Below are 16,234 nucleotides of genomic sequence, written 5' to 3' on the forward strand. Positions count from 1 at the left end.
AGACCCACCTATGCACTCCATCAACAAAGACATCGACCTGGATCCAATATATCAGCCACGACAACGAGCAACCGGAAGCAGTAGAAACGGAGCCAAATAAATTCCAGAAGACAGTACAGCAGCACTACACCGGAGGCTCCAAAGCACTGAAGATGTCACCTAGACATGGGATGAAATGCCTGCAAATCAACTTCCCAGCTCGGCGAACATGCCCACAATCATGGCAACTGGCACCAGAGCTACAATCTTTACGCAAACCCCATGTTGACCTGCACTGGCTGCTTCTCAAGCAATGTCTTGATATCTAATTCTCTCACTTGTTACAAAAACCTTTCATGCTCTTTTTTTTTCTGTCTCTATCTCTATAATTTCCTGTAACCTTTGAGATAGCCCGTTGATTTTAATTACTCCACCATTGGTAGCCATTATTGTGGGAGACTAGACCTCAAGCTCAGGAATATCTTCTCTCTGCCTCAGTACTCTATATTTACCCCTGACTAATGCACCTAGCCTACACATTCCTGAACACTATGGGCAATTTAGCATGGCCAATTCACCTAACCTGCATGTCTTTAGACTGTGGGAGGAAACTGGAGCACCCAGAGGAAATTCCACATAGACAATCGTCCAAAGTTGGAATCGAACTCTGGTCCCTGGCACTGTGTGGGGCAACAGTGCTCAGTGCTTGCCACCATGCCATCCAGTAGTTCAGCATGATACTTTCTTTAATGAACCTGAGAGGCACCTTGAGACTTTTTGTTATGTTAAAGGAGTTGTATAAAAATATAAGCTGCTGTTAAACTCGTTCCATAGCTTCGCCATTCAAAACTGAAGGTAGAATCAAATCAGAATTTTCTTTTTCTTTCCTCTATGTAGAAGTTAGTTTCTTTGAAATCTTCTTACTTCAAGTATTTAATTCTCCCATTTATGTCATCGTTTCTGCAGCATGTGGTAGGTATTGTGTGTTCTACAGACTCTTCGTAAAGAAATATTTCTTGTTTCAATCTCGTTAAATTCCTGGTAGCCATTTGACGGAAGAAACCACAGTCGCCTTTACTTGAGATCAACTTACTCGTGGAATAAAACATATATAATTAACCCTTGTGTGACTGACTGTCTTCTCAAATCTTATCAGGTCTGATATTATCTGTAGAGTATGAAACAGTTAACATTTCAAGTCCATTATTACTCTCTTATGGAGCTGACGAGAAGTGAAAATATGATGTGAATATGAAGTGAAAATATTTTCATCACCTTACTTAAAAGTGTTATGACACACCTCTGGGCAAATGGAAGTTGAATCCGGACCTTAAAACAGGGAGGAGCAAGTGGAGCAGAAGGTAGGGTAAGGGGCAGGTTAGAGAAGTAGGGAGACTAGATACAGGTGGCTTTGATCAGTGATTAACATCTGTGATCTAGCCCTCTTCTCTCCTCCCTTCTTTTGCCTTTGTCCTTTGATCTCTAATCTTTCTCGCCAAACAATCTGCCCCTAACCTTCATTTCAGTTGGTTTTGCTCCTGTCAACAGCATAACATAATATTTTCACCTCTTCTGTCAGCTCCAAAGAAGGCAGAATGAACTCAATGTTAACTTTGTTTTTCTCTCTCCACAGATGATGCCAAACCTACCGTGTTTCTTCAAACCTTTTTTCTTTCAGATTTCTATTATTCACAATATTTTGCTTTTGTTGGAAGTCAATTCACAAGTGAAAGACAGCCTCTTAAGGAGACATTATATCAAATCCTCAAAGGAAACTTACAATATTTCCATCCACAGATGATTTTAAATTAAATGATGCATTCCTGCTCCCATGGTTTGACTGACTGCTAAGAATCAAGCATGCCAATGGCATTGTCCTTTACAGGGGTACCTTACAGGCACATAAACTAACCATTCTATAAATGTCTTCTACCTGTATATACAGAAATTTAATTTATATAATTAACATATCCCATCTTCATTCTTCTATTGATAAAGCTGAAAACTGACTTGTTTATAATTTTTCTTCTGAGAAGGTGATGGGAGCTGTCTTGAGCTCCCTCAGTTTTTGTGGTCATGCTGATTTTGGTATGAGTTGCCAAATATCAGAAATAATGCTCAACTTCAAAACCTTTTGCAGTTTTGAACATTTCTTTTTCTGTGTAACTTCATTTTGCAGACAACCCTTGATGAGAATGGTGCATTAAACTGGCAGATTTTCTACTGGATTGGTCAGGAAGCTACGATGGATAAAAAAGCTTGTGCTGCTATCCATGCTGTCAATCTCCGGAATTTTTTAGGTGCACAGTGCAGGACAATCCGTGAGGAAATGGGTGATGAGAGTGAAGAATTTAGTTTGGTCAGTATTTGGTTAAGTATAGCAGGTGATTGGATATGGATATCAGTATTGATTCAGTTGTGATCTGGATTGTATCACTTTGATTAGCATGCATTATTCACGATTAAATACTTTTTGTTTTCATCCTCTTCCAGTATTGTCCTTCTCTTTGAATGTTCAGATTAATGATGGGTAGTTTCATTGGTATTATGGCACATCACAACATACCCAAGCAATTACCTTCATGTATAGGCCTAAACCTTTTAATCCTGTTTTTATTTCAAATTTCTAGGAATTGCACTTTGCAGCTCACTTAATATTTTCTCAATAGTTTGGTTCCTGGAACAGTTCATTTGAAAAGTTCATTTTGCTGTAGCATTTCACAGCACAATGCGAAAAATTTTGGTACTTTTAAACTGAGTTTTAATTTGCAACTTCTGTTGACAATTTGATTTCACTAAATGGGTTGTGGCAACTTGCACCCTTTTAAATGGGACTTGATAGATGCGTTACACTGTAGACAAACTTCAGTATGGATGTCAGTTTTGTCAAATTTATATCTAAATTAAAGCTTTTTTTGCTGGTTTTAATATTTACTTTGATGTCTATAGGTATTTGATAATATTGCCTACATTGAAGGAGGAACAGCCAGTGGTTTCTACACAGTGGAAGAGACACAGTACATCACCAGGTAAAGGATTTAGGGAAGAACTGGCTTTCCAATGCAGAGGATAGAATGAAGGAAGTCAGATGATGAGAATGGGGGTTGTTCATCTTCATTATTAGGCTGGATATAGTTTATAATTATTAACAGACTGAAGGATAAAGACAGTGGAAAATCAGCACCAATAAGGGTCAAAAACTCTAATTCCAACGCTGATCACACACATAAAAATACCTGTTTTTGCTAGTTCTTCCCTTGAGAGCCCTTGTCAGTAATTGGCAGAAATCAATCCAAGAATCAGCCTTGAAATCTGCACAGTCCCCCACCCCAAATTGGGCATTGTTGGAATTGGTTGGGTGGGTTGGCTGGAGGTGTGTTGAGCTAGGCATTTGGAGGTTGTCCTGGTTAGAGGGGCGGTGATAAGAGTTGGTTGTCAGGGGGAGGGGATATTGGGATACTAGTGGTGAGTTGGATGTTTTAGTTTCCTTGTTACCCAGGAGTTAAAGTAGGTTTTTTAATTGTTGAGGAGAAGTGATGTCAGGATCTCTGAAATCTAAATCTCTCAAGGTCTTTTGTTGGGGTTTCCCTACCTATGGTAATTATCTGAGGGGAAACTCAATTTTCTGAGGAAAGCATGGGAATCCTCAGAGTGGAAGCAGGACATTCAGCCCATTCAGTCCACCTAGACCCAGCCACTATGCTATCCCTTAACCCGACATTTCCCATGGTTAATCCACATCCCTGGACACTATGGGAAATTTAGAATCCACCGAAACTGCACATCTTTCGACTGAGAGGGGAAACCTGAGCACCCAGAGGGAATCCATGCAGACACTGGGAGAATGTGCGAACTCAACACAGACAGTTGCTTGAGGGTGGAATTGAACCCAGGTCCCAAGCACTGTGAGGCAGCAGTGCTAACCACCAAGTGCTGCATGTTTCTAACTAGTCATGATCTGCAACTCCAGTCTACCCTGTCCAAACCACTATCTGGCCATTGGAGCTTGTGAGCTGTTGTTGTAAGATGTTATGCAATATGATTCTAGTTTTAGGTTCTGAATTCACAATCGTATAATTGTGGCTTTAGGCATATGATGTCTCCTTTTGGAATATGATGTCTCCTAGCAGTTTATCTCCATAAACTCAAATCCAAATGTGCCAATCTATAACCTAATTGCATAAATGGATGTTTTCATAATGTTAGTGGAGAGGATGCGTATAGACTGTTATGTTTTGCATAAATAAGGTTTTAGTATGTTAATGTAACTATTATAAATAGCTATCCATGGTATTGCACATGAGGTGGGAGTCAAAACCAAGTATAGCCTTAAAGTCAAGTGGGTTTAAAAGGTGAGATCAAATTAACTACGTTGCTCTGATGTATTTAATTCCCATTTTGAAAATGTCTAAGTAAACATCTTCTAATGTTTTTCATGTAAACCGTTTCCTGTTACAGATGATAACTTAGTTAAATTGCTGAAATTGCTTTATAAGACAGATATGCACTGCTGTTCTCAGCAACTGAATTTTTTAACATAGTATATTTAATTCAAAGTAAATAACACATTTGATCCTATTATAAACTATCACTTAAATTTACTTTGTGTCTATTAATACCTTCAGTAAGATTTTTATTTGAAGGTCTGTCTCTTTCCCAAAAGCTTGGACATATTCTTGCTGGTCAATGCAGTAACTTTAGCTAAATGCAAGTCCCCAGCTTTAGAATTATTTTTGACCCATCTTAAGCAACTTCTTTTTTCAGTTGTTGTATATTGAAAATAGGTAATTGCAATTCTTGCATGCTTTTTCTATTTTTATAAACTATTTTCCCCCACACAGGTTATTTCGGTGCTACGGTAAGAAGAACATAAAGCTTGAGTCTGTTCCACTTAAAGGCTTGTCACTGGATCCTCGGTATGTAGGATGGTATTTGACGCTGTTTAGATTTGTGATTCTCTTGTTCATCTCACATTAATCAGTCAAGCTGTATTTTAATCATTTTGCCCCAACTGGCATTGACAGTCATACGATACAGGGAAGTTCCTCTAGTAGCTTGTATTGTGTTCTTATTTTGTGATATGAAATTACTTTGCTAGCAGAGATGGGCTTGCAGCCATCAGTGATTGCTTTACTCTCTCCAGACTCTCAGTTCAGAATGACAGTATTTTTGGCTGCATTGTTGTGATTTACAGAATGCAAGTGGGCATACTTTTACTTGCACAACTTTACCATCTTGCTCATGGCAGTAGTGTGCTGAACAGGAGACTAAACTGAGTTCTAATAGTATACAATTGTAATTTTTATCTGGACTCTCATATAAAGAATGAATAACTGAGCCATCTCATAGTGTGGGTGGAAATGGTGTTTGGAATGGAATGGAGTAATGGGGGAACTGCAATCCATCCACCAAGGCTTGACACCTTCCAGTGTGGGTGCAGGCTGCATCTGTATAACTGCATTCTAGCAGGAGTTGGCACATTTAGGAGAGTTGGATTGGGAGTGGCTTTTTGGAAAGTAATGCAGGTGGCTTGGTTTGATATTCCCAGTTTTTCTTTCCTCTTTTGACAAAGGGGAACTAAGAACCTAATACATTATGGAAATTTGATTTCCTCCACCCACCTTGTTCTCTGTCACTTTTTCCTGCCCCTCCAGTTTTTTTTTCCCCTTGTCATTTGGTGAAATATATAAGTACAGAAATCCACTTTTCCTTAACGTCTTGTTCTTCTTCATGTGCAATACAATGAACATCTAATTTATTGGAAATGTTACGAAATGAAAGTCATGATGGAACCTTAGCTAAGTGTCTCTGCCCTCCAAAATGGCAAGGCGTTAAACACAGTTGTAGTTTTCCTGCTGTTACTTTAGCTAATAGTGGCTAAACCAGCAAAGATCAGTAGTTAGACATGAAACTTCCATGATTGTGTAGCCTAATTTTGCAGATTGTTTTTTCCCTTTCACATCACGTTTCCCATAACCTCATTCCCTCAGTACTTGTGGTGGTGTTTAGAGGGATTAACCTTCTGTGCTGTGAGTTGTATAACTTGATCTCCAATACATTTGAACTTGCGTATAGGGTTCTAAAACGTCAAAGCAGTTCTCCGGGCAGCATCATTTAATTAGATATTAAGCCTAAATTCATCAAAAGTGACATTCAGAATAATATCCTATGGCATACTTGGATTTCTCTTTACCTCATTGTCTTTTTTCAGGATGTGAACGCTTTTTTTTCTTCTAGCTTTGTGTTTCTCCTCGATCATGGGCTTGAGATTTACATCTGGAGAGGCTCCCAGGCCACACTCAGTGCTAGCACCAAAGCCAGGTACTATTCCTTCATCTGGGTATTGTATATAGTTTTTATCACTATCAAAGGATACATAGGCACATGAATGAATGAAGAGAGAAGCACCAGGACTGATTTGGGTGTAAACGGGATCAACTTCATTGATTGTCAAAATTTTAAACTCTACAGTCTAGAAAACCAATTAATGGGAATCTTTCTTGGGTGTCAGGTGTTCTATTTAGGAAGTAAACCCAGAATGTGCAAGATAAAATAGGCCAGTAAAGCCAGAGAAAGTGAACTAACACAAATTTTAAGTGATTTTAAAGGGTTAACAAATTCAGTGATAAATATGTGAAATAGTAGTGATGTCAAGGCATTATGGGCATGAGATGTATATTTCAGTTGTGGATTGGATAAATTGAATAGGTCCAAATGTTTTATTTGTCAGCCAATGCAAAATATTTTAGAGACAGAATGCTGATGAAACACTAAGGCATTCAAAGTTATCATACTGTGGGCTGTTAGCTTTATTATGTTTTTAAATTCGAAGGCAGCATGCCCATTATGAAATCTTGGTTAGACAATGTTTGAGAATAGTTGTTCAGCATGTGGAAATGTTTTATCTGAAGTGTTTTGTAATCAGATTTTCCTGTCTTTCAGACTGTTTGCTGAAAAGATAAATAAAAACGAGAGAAAAGGAAATGCAGAGATAATACAACTAATGCAAAATCAAGAGACACCAGAATTCTGGGAGGCATTGGGAGGACAACCTGAGGAGATTAAATGTCATGTGATGGACGATTTTAAGCCAGTGCGGCCCAAGCTTTACAAGGTCTTTGAAACAAAGATTTTGCTTTTTTTTATAGAGATTGCAGATGAAACGTCAGGTTTTTTTTTTGCACTGTACTCTCCTAATATAATCCATACAAAGCTTTTTTTTCTTAGTTTCTGGAATGAGGGCTGATGAAACTACAGTACCCTCTACACAGTAGCCTGAGGCCGAAAGCGTATCAGTGTAAAATGTTCAGAGTAACCTCTTATTTATACCAGGGAAGCTTGAAATATTTTAGATAGTGAATTGAAATATGATGGCGTTGTCTCATTCAGGTACATTTTTTGATGGTTTAAGGAAAGCAGTGGCATGTTTTGAAAAGAAATTATTCACAAGATGAGGGCATCACTGGCTGGGCCAGAAGTTGTTGCCCATCCTAATTGCACAGAGGATAGATAAGAGTCAACCACACTGCTGTTGGTCTGAAGTCGCGTATTCCAGAGCAGGTAAGGATGGCATTTTCCTTCCCTATGGACATTAGTAAACCAGATAGATTTTTCCAGTCATTGACCATGGATTCAAGATCATCATTTAGACTGAATTCAAATTCCACCATCTGCCGTGGTGGTTTTTGAACCTGGATTCCCAGACCATTACCTGTGTCTCTGGATTGCCAGTCCATTGATAATACCATTAGGCTGTTGCCTCCCTGAGATCAGTTTTGTCTGAATGTTCCTGCACTAAACTCAAGAACAACTCGTACAATGCATGTTTCATTTGTTGTTTCTTTAGGTTGGCTTGGGTCTTGGATACCTGGAGCTTCCTCAGATTAATTATAAACTCTCCGTAGAGCACAAAGTGAAGCCAAAAGTTGATCTGCTGCCAGAACTGAGACTGGTACAGTAACTTTTCATATGGGTGTTGAATTCTGTATGGGGTTTAGTAGTGAATGATTGATTTTGTGTTCAATACCCAACTTGGTTGTTATGCAATTAAATCTATTTGATTGTCCAGCTAAAACTGATATCCTGATTTATTAGTGTCATTCGGTAAGTCGTTTGAGCACAGTTTCCCTTTTCACTTCAGGTCCAGAGTCTTTTGGATACACAATCTGTCTATATTCTTGATTGCTGGTCAGATGTTTTCATTTGGATTGGACGCAAATCTCCTCGATTGGTCAGAGCTGCAGCCCTGAAACTGGGGCAGGAGTTGTGTGGCATGTTGCACCGCCCCAAGCATGCCATTGTTATCCGGAACCTGGAGGGGACAGAATGTCAAGTAGGAAACCTGGCTTTGGGTTACTATTAGGAATGTGCAGGAAATAAATGGGCCACTATTTCATGTTGTTTAAATACAATTAACTCATTCTTGTATAACGTGAATTTTGTCAGCATAAACTGGCTATAATGTGATTGGTGAATTGTGGACGTTGTTTGCATAACACAAATTTTCTGCAGAACGTGAAAAATAGGTTTTCTGTAGCGCATTCTTCTACAGTGCGATTCCTACAGTAGTATTCCATAGCGTGATTTTCTATAGTATAAGGTTGCAGAGGAACAGAACTGTCATGTTATAGTAGAATGTCTGTCGCCAAAAATGAGTTAAATGACAGCAAGCTTTGAGTTTAATCATATGTAGGTTGTGGAAGGAAGATGAGATGATACTTAGCTATTTTGAGATTTTGGATCATCTGAGTGAACTAAAAAATTGAAATGTGAAAATTGTGCAGGATGCTTCCTGTGCTTGATTGCTGATCGATTAATGTTCTCTTGCTTTTGATCAAATTATATTAATGATTCTGTTTTCTAACAAATATGACCTATTGTTTGTAACTAGGTGTTTAAATCTAAATTCCGTAACTGGGATGATGTCCTGAAGGTGGACTATACAAGAAACGCGGAGACTGTGTTGAAGCGAGAAGGTCTTATGGGTAAAGTGAAGAAGGATACAGAAAAGGGAGACCAGATTAAAGCAGATCTGACTGCCTTATTTCTGCCACGACAGCCACCAATGCCACTTTCTGAGGTATTGGATGTCATTGCACTTAAAACCATAGAAGCGAGTGATCCCCATTGAAGCGTTTAGGTTAAAAAGTAGATTTATCAAAAGGAGCCTGACTCCAGCGATTTCATCAATAACTCTTTGCTAGGCTACACCACCGTCAATTTTTGCAACCAGCGCTGCTTCCTTCTGGAATTAATTCCACAGGCACTAATGTTATTTTGCAAGAGGAAATTGTAACTAAAAGGTTCAGTATCTAAGAGTTTTGTGACAGTTCAAGCATTATGTTGGACACTTGTTTGTAGCCTAATCACTGGTTGTAGTGTTGAGCATCCTGGTTTGCCCTACACCCATCATTTTTCAATTTAGCTTTTAAAAACTGTTTATTAAGGGTGATGATGGGAATGCAACCTTTCCTAATGGTTTAGTCAATGCCTTCTAAAATTAGGCTGCTTAAAAAGCCAAGTTTCTGACCAAGATTGTGAATTTCACCAAAGATCCTCAGATTGTACCTTCCAAACTCAGGACCACTTCCATCTAGAAGGGCAAGGGCAACAGATGAAGCGGAACGCCACCACCTTCAAGTTCCGTTCCAAGCCACTCACCATTTTGACTTGGAAATATATCAGCAGTCTTTCACTTGCTGGGTCAACATCTGGAAATTCTCTCTCTAATGGTATTGTGGGTCAACTCACTGCAGGTGGACTGCAGTGGTTCAAGGAGGCAGCTCACTATCGCCTTCTCAAGGGCAACTAGGGTTGGGCAATAAATGCTGGTCAGCCAGCAACACCAATATCCCACGAAAATAATTTTTTTTAAAAATGAATAAATAAAATTTAGGTCTTGATATTTCAATAAGGCAGACAAAATTGAAATGTTGGAATGGAACGGGCTAGACCAGAAAATAAAGGATAGGTTAGGACAAGTTGAGGAAGGATCTTTGCACAAAGGGGCAGTGAGTAGAATCCTTTTGGGTCAAGCTATTAACTAACCAGGGTCGGTGTGTTTTTTTAAAAATTCATTCATGGGATGTCGGTATTCCTGGCCCATCCCTAGTTGCCCTTCAGAAGATGGTGGTGAGCTGCCACCTTGAATTGCTGTAGTCCATTTGGTGTATGTGTACTTGCAATGCTGTTGAAAGCAATTCCAGGACTATAACCCACCGACTGGTGTAATGGCAATATATTTTCAACTCAAGATTCAACTCTGGTGAATGGCTTGGAGGGCAACTTGCATGTAGTGGTGTTTCCATGTGTCTTCTGTCCTTGTTCTTCTATACGCTTGTGCTTGTAGTTTTGACAGGTGCTGTCTAGAGAACTTGATGAATGTTTGGAGTGTATTTGGAGACTGTATGTGCTGCTGCTACCTGATGTCCCTTATGGAGGGAGTAGATGTTTATGGATATGGTGTTGAGCTTGTTCAGTGTTGTTAGACTTGTACTCATCCAGGCAAGTGGTGTGTATCCTGTCACTCCTGACTTGTGCCTTCTAGATGGTGGGCAAGCTTTGGGGAGTGAGGAGGTGAATTATTTATTGCAGTATTCCTCTGACCTGCTGTTGAGAACCAGTTTTTACATGGCTGGGAGAAAGTGAGGACTGCAGATGCTGGAGATCAGAGCTGAAAAATGTGTTGCTGGAAAAGTGCAGCAGGTCAGGTAGCATCCAAGGAGCAGGAGAATCAACGTTTTGGGCATAAGCCCGTCAGGAAAGCCCTGAAGAAGGGCTTATGGCCAAAATGTTGATTCTCCTGCTCCTTGGATGCTGCCTGACCTTTTACATGGCTAGTCCAGTTTAGTTTCTCATCAATGGTAACCCCACAATGTTGACAGTGGAGTATACTATTGCCATTTGAAGGAGTGATGGTTAGATTCAGTTGTTGAGAGTCACTTTTAAAACCAAACCTGGATTTTGTCCAGGTGTCGCTGCATTTGGATATGGACTGCTTCAGTATTTCAGGAGTTGTGAAAGGTGCTGACTTTGTTCAGTTATCAATGAACATTCCTACTTCTGACATTATGATGTAAGAATGATTGTTAGGAAACAGTTGAAGATCGTTGGGCCTAGGATACAATCCTGAGGAATGCCAGTACAGATGTTCTGGAGCTGAGATGACTGACCTTCCACAACTAAAACCATCTGTTTTTTTATTCCAGGATGTCTCAAACCAGCAGAGTTTTACCCTGGCTTGCTGTTGCTTTCAGTTTTGCTAGCGCTCCTTAATGCCATGCTCAGTTAAATGTGGCCTTGATGTCAAGTGCAGCCACTTTCACCTCCTCTCTGGAATTAAACCTTTGTTCAAATATGAACTAAGACTATAATAACATCAGGAGCTGAGTGGTTAGGTGTACTCCAACTTGAAATCGCAATAAGTTTTGACTCTTTAAGGGAATCAAGTGATGAGGAAGTTGGGCATGAAAATGGGTTTGTGGTCGTGGGCCAGCCATGATCTAATTAAATGATGAGTCAGGGTAAAGGCCTAGTTCTTGAGGATATCCTGAAAATGAATAGCACAGATTTTTCACAATTTTAATCAAGTTTCCAAATGTTTCAGGGAAAAAGTGAGTATTGATGTTTGTGGATTGATACAACGAATTACTACAGGCAATTGGAGTGTGACCTTTATTTTCAGGGCGTGGAATACAAATATGCTACAGTTGTGTGATGTGCTGATTAAATTGCATTTTGAGTATTGTGCACGATTCTGGCTACACCACCTCAAGATCAATGTATTAGAGGAAGTACAGTTCAGATATTGAGGCTAAAGAGATTAACCTTAGAGTATAAATTGCATAGACAAGAGTTTCATAGAGTAGAGAAGATTAGGGATGAATTAATAGAATTATAGAAACCCTACAATGCAGATAGAGAGAGGAGCCATTTGGCCCATCGAATCTACACTGACACTCCAAAGAGCTTCCCACCCAGACCCATCCCATCCCCATGACTTACCCACCTAGCCTACAGGGCAGTTTAGCATGACCAATCCACATAAACTGCACATCTTTGGACTGTGGGAGAAAACCAGAGCATTTGGGGAAACCCATGCAGACACAGGAAGAACATGCGAACTCTGTACAGACAGTCACCCATGACTGGAACTGAACCTGGGTCCGTGGTGCTTTGTGGTAGCAGTACTAATCACTGTGCCACCCCTTGAGCTGTTAAATTGAGCTGTTTAAGATAAGGGATTTGATAGGATAGACAAAGGTAACTTTCTCCGGGAGTTGACAGCAACAGGAATAACTCTAAAATTGGAGCTATGCTGTTGAGGTGATGCTGGGAACCAGTTCTTCAAACAGTTGTGGAAATGTGGAGCTTCCTTTCCCACAAACGGTGGTCAAAAAAAGAAACTACAATGAAAAGTTCAAAGTGGAGATGGAGATTTTTTAAGAATATAAAAGGGTATAGATCCATAATGGGTAAATGGAATTGAGATATGGATGAGCCATGAACTAATGAAGAGTGGAACAGGCTTGAGGAGTTCACTGCTGAAAATGTGTTGCTGGAAAAGCGCAGCAGGTCAGGCAGCATCCAAGGAACAGGAGAATCGACGTTTCGGCCATAAGCCCTTCTTCAGGAATGAGGAAAGTGTGTCCAGCAGGCTAAGATAAAAGGTAGAGGGGTTCCAGCAGGCTAAGATAAAAGGTAGGGAGTTCACTGTTTGATTAGAGTAAGACTGACTAATTCCTGTGTTAATTCTGTACCCTTTTAATTGTGGCAGCAATATTTTGAAGGTATTGAGATTTATAGAAATTACTTGAATTAATTGAAAAATATGTCAGCTTTTTCTTTACTGTTTGGTGGAGTTGAGATGCAGCTTTTTCAACTTGGTTTCTAATTTCAGGCTGAGCAACTAATGGAAGAGTGGAATGAGGACCTGGATGGAATGGAAGGCTTTGTGCTTGAAGGCAAGAAATTTGCACGCCTTCCTGAAGAAGATTTTGGTCATTTTTACACTCAGGATTGCTATGTCTTTCTTTGCAGGTAACTAGTTGAATGGAGTTAAGTATTAGTCTAGATAACTACATAACCACATTTCAGTCCAGGTCTTTGGGCCTCCTAAAAGTCTGAGACTAGACTGAGCCAGACATGCACAGTAGGACCCCTTGGAAGTTTGACAGAGCTGAGTACAGGGTAACTGGATGATTTATACTTCTGATGGGACTGTTATCCAACGCCTGGAATCCTCTGAAAACACACTCAATTCTCAAGTTACATTCAGAGACTTTAGGGGTGTACCCACTTGTTTTTCTCAGTGGTTAACTGGAAAAGGTTAGGGAGAATTAAAACTGTTCTATCTCCTGATTAGCTATAAAACTGCCTCTACCCTTGCCAAAATGTCCAATAACCCGACTCCTGGCCAACTGATATTTGCTCCCCGCTAGTCAGGCCCTCACAGCCTTATCCACATGCCACCTGAACCCATCACGGCTACTGTGCCAGTCTACACACTCACCCATCTGCCATCCTTGCTCTGTCACCCATTTTGCTATCCTACTGTCTTCCTCCACCGGCCTGCCACTCTAAATCCCTCACCCACCTGCTGACCTACCACTCCTTTATCTGTAAGCCTGCTCCATTCCTGTACTTTCTGTCCTGGTCAAAGATTTTTTTTTAGATCTTTTATCCCCTAAAATATAATGGTTATCACTGTAAAACAAAAAAAGTGGTTTGCTTCCAGAACTGATCCTACACTAGAAGGTACAAGTGTGCCTATGTTTTTAAACAGTCCTGAATTGAAGTTTGGGCTAGAAAAATGGAACTGTGGTTGCCATTCCTCGGAAAATTTAACTTTGTGTTTTTATTAATCATTTAGCTGGAAAGCGTTCATTTAAGTCTCTGATCTCGAACTGCAAGTTGGAAGTTTGATAATTTATGAATACTATCTGAAGTCCTTAATTGAATTGTTACATGTATGTACTTGCTTCAATTCAGCCCATTAGCTGCACGTACGAGCAATTTATCAATCTCAATTCATTTGAAACCTCTTGCATTGAGTGAAGTCTGTTGTCTCTTTCCTGTACCCCACCCACACTCCCTGCCATGTCTGTTGATAGTTATTATGGTTCTTTTGGTTTGCTTCAGGTATTGGGTTCCAATGGAGTATGAAGATGACCAGAAAGATAAAGAGAAGATGGAAGAGGATGGAGATGAAGAAGAAAAACAACAAGAGGAAGACTTCCAGTGCGTGGTGTACTTCTGGCAGGGCCGTGAGGCTTCCAACATGGGATGGTTAACTTTCACCTTCAGCCTGCAGAAGAAATTTGAGAGCCTTTTCCCTGGCAAGCTAGAGGTAAAGGGTTCTGTGTTCTCAATACGAAATGGTACAAAATGTTTTCATAGTTAGATTTATCTATCTTTATCTATAAAGACGTGATTTTTTTTCCTGCCTATGGTGTTTTCTCTTGCTCTTGTCTCTCTTCTGACGACATTAGCCCTCAAGGTTCAAGGGGCATCCTATGGTCTGGCAATTCTAAGACAAGCCAGCTGTGCTCTGTTCCACAATCTGGCAGGTATCTCTGGCAACTGTTACCTATCATTACCTGCTTTTGAGGAGGTGACAATGAGTCGTTCTTGAACTGCTTGGTGAAGGTACTCTGAGATCTGGTAGGTAGAGTGTTTCAGGATTTAGACCCACTGAAAATGAAAGAATAGCAAGTGTTTTCAAGTCAGTGTATTATGTGACTTGGCAGGGGAGCTTGGAAGTGAAGGTGTTCCCATGCACCTTCTGGTTCTCGTCCTTACATGTGGTGGAGATCACAAGTTTGGGAAACAGCCAATGCTGTAGACTCATACAGCACCTTTGGTGCAAGTTGACCAAGTTTTCCAAACAAACTAGTCCCACGTACCTACATTCTGCCCATATACCTCTAAACCGTTCCTATTCGTGTACTTATACAAATGTTTTTTAAAAGTTGTAAGTATGACTTGCTCTAGCAGTTCATTCCACACATGAACTACCCTATGTAGAAAAGGTTGCCCCTTGGGTCTTTTTACAAATCTTTCTCCTCTCAAGCTTAAAAATATGCCCCCTACTTTTGAACTTTACCACATGAGGGAAAAAACCCTTGATATTCACCTTTATTTATGCCCCCCATGATTTTATAAACCTCAAGAAGGTCACCCCTCAACCTCCTTATGTTACAGTGAAAAAGGTTTCAGTCTACCCTTGTAACTCAAAGTGGTACTGGTAAATCTTTTCTGAACCCTCTCCAATTTAATAATATATTTTCTATGGAAGGGTGACCAGAACTGTAAACTGTACTCCAAAAGTGGCCTCTCAACATGACTATCCTAAATCCTATAACTGAATGGTCTCAGCACTGAAAGCAAACACGCTAAATGCTGCCTTAGCCACCCTGTCTACCGTAATGCAACTTTCAATGGACTATGTACCTGAACCCCAGGTCTCTCTGTTCAACAACCCTACCCAGGACCCTACCATTAACTGTATAAGTCCTGCTATTGTTTGTTTTACTAAAGTGCAACACTTTGCATTTATCCAAAATAAACTCCATCTACCTCTCCTCTGTCCTTTGGTCCAATTGATCAGGATCCCTTTGTAACCTTAGATAACCTTCATTGGACCACTAATTTTGGTGGCCTCCACAAACTTCCCACCCATGCCTCCTATATTCTCATCCAAATCATTGATATAAGTGACAAACAAAAGTGGGCCCAGCACCAATCCTTGTGGGACATTGCTGGTCACAGGCCTCCAGTTTGAAAAACAACCCTCGGTCACCACCCTTTGTCTCCTACCGTCAAGCCAATTTTATATCCAGTTGGCAAACTCTCCCTGAATCCCATGTGATCTGACTTTACTAATTAGTCGACCATGCACAACCATGTTCCTGTCTCCACTGTTGATGTACAGTGCCAGTAGCATATTCCACTTGCAGGCTGCACTACGGGTTGTCTATGTGAAACCACAGGAGATGGGGAGATACGAAATGAATATTTTACATCAGGTTTTGCTGTGGAAAAACGAATGGGGGCTAGGGAACTTGGGAAAATAAATATTGATGTCTTGAAAACATATGGAAGAGGGAAGTGCTGGAGGCCTTTAAAAAAACAAAGATGGATAAATCTCCAGGCTCTGATCAAGTGTATCCAAGGATATTGTGCGAAGTTAGGGAAGAAATCGCAGGTCCACTAGCAGAGATATTGTATCCTTTACAGCCATAGGTGAGGAGCCGGA

The 16,234-nt window shown here is 40.2% G+C and overlaps 1 protein-coding gene across 1 annotated transcript in view; it reads left to right on the plus strand.

The window, feature by feature from the left end:
* flii (FLII actin remodeling protein) overlaps nucleotides 1-16,234 on the plus strand; it is an 81,125-nt gene that overhangs the window by 48,490 nt on the left and 16,401 nt on the right. Inside the window, exons 14-23 of the mRNA XM_072559553.1 lie at nucleotides 2,159-2,338; nucleotides 2,929-3,008; nucleotides 4,821-4,895; nucleotides 6,217-6,300; nucleotides 6,922-7,093; nucleotides 7,826-7,930; nucleotides 8,120-8,311; nucleotides 8,870-9,058; nucleotides 12,878-13,017; nucleotides 14,119-14,326. Coding sequence (XP_072415654.1) covers nucleotides 2,159-2,338; nucleotides 2,929-3,008; nucleotides 4,821-4,895; nucleotides 6,217-6,300; nucleotides 6,922-7,093; nucleotides 7,826-7,930; nucleotides 8,120-8,311; nucleotides 8,870-9,058; nucleotides 12,878-13,017; nucleotides 14,119-14,326 — 1,425 coding nt within the window. The remainder of the gene's footprint in view (nucleotides 1-2,158; nucleotides 2,339-2,928; nucleotides 3,009-4,820; nucleotides 4,896-6,216; nucleotides 6,301-6,921; nucleotides 7,094-7,825; nucleotides 7,931-8,119; nucleotides 8,312-8,869; nucleotides 9,059-12,877; nucleotides 13,018-14,118; nucleotides 14,327-16,234) is intronic.

Source organism: Chiloscyllium punctatum, chromosome 40 (genome assembly GCF_047496795.1).
Source record: "Chiloscyllium punctatum isolate Juve2018m chromosome 40, sChiPun1.3, whole genome shotgun sequence".
Classification (NCBI taxonomy): domain Eukaryota; kingdom Metazoa; phylum Chordata; class Chondrichthyes; order Orectolobiformes; family Hemiscylliidae; genus Chiloscyllium; species Chiloscyllium punctatum.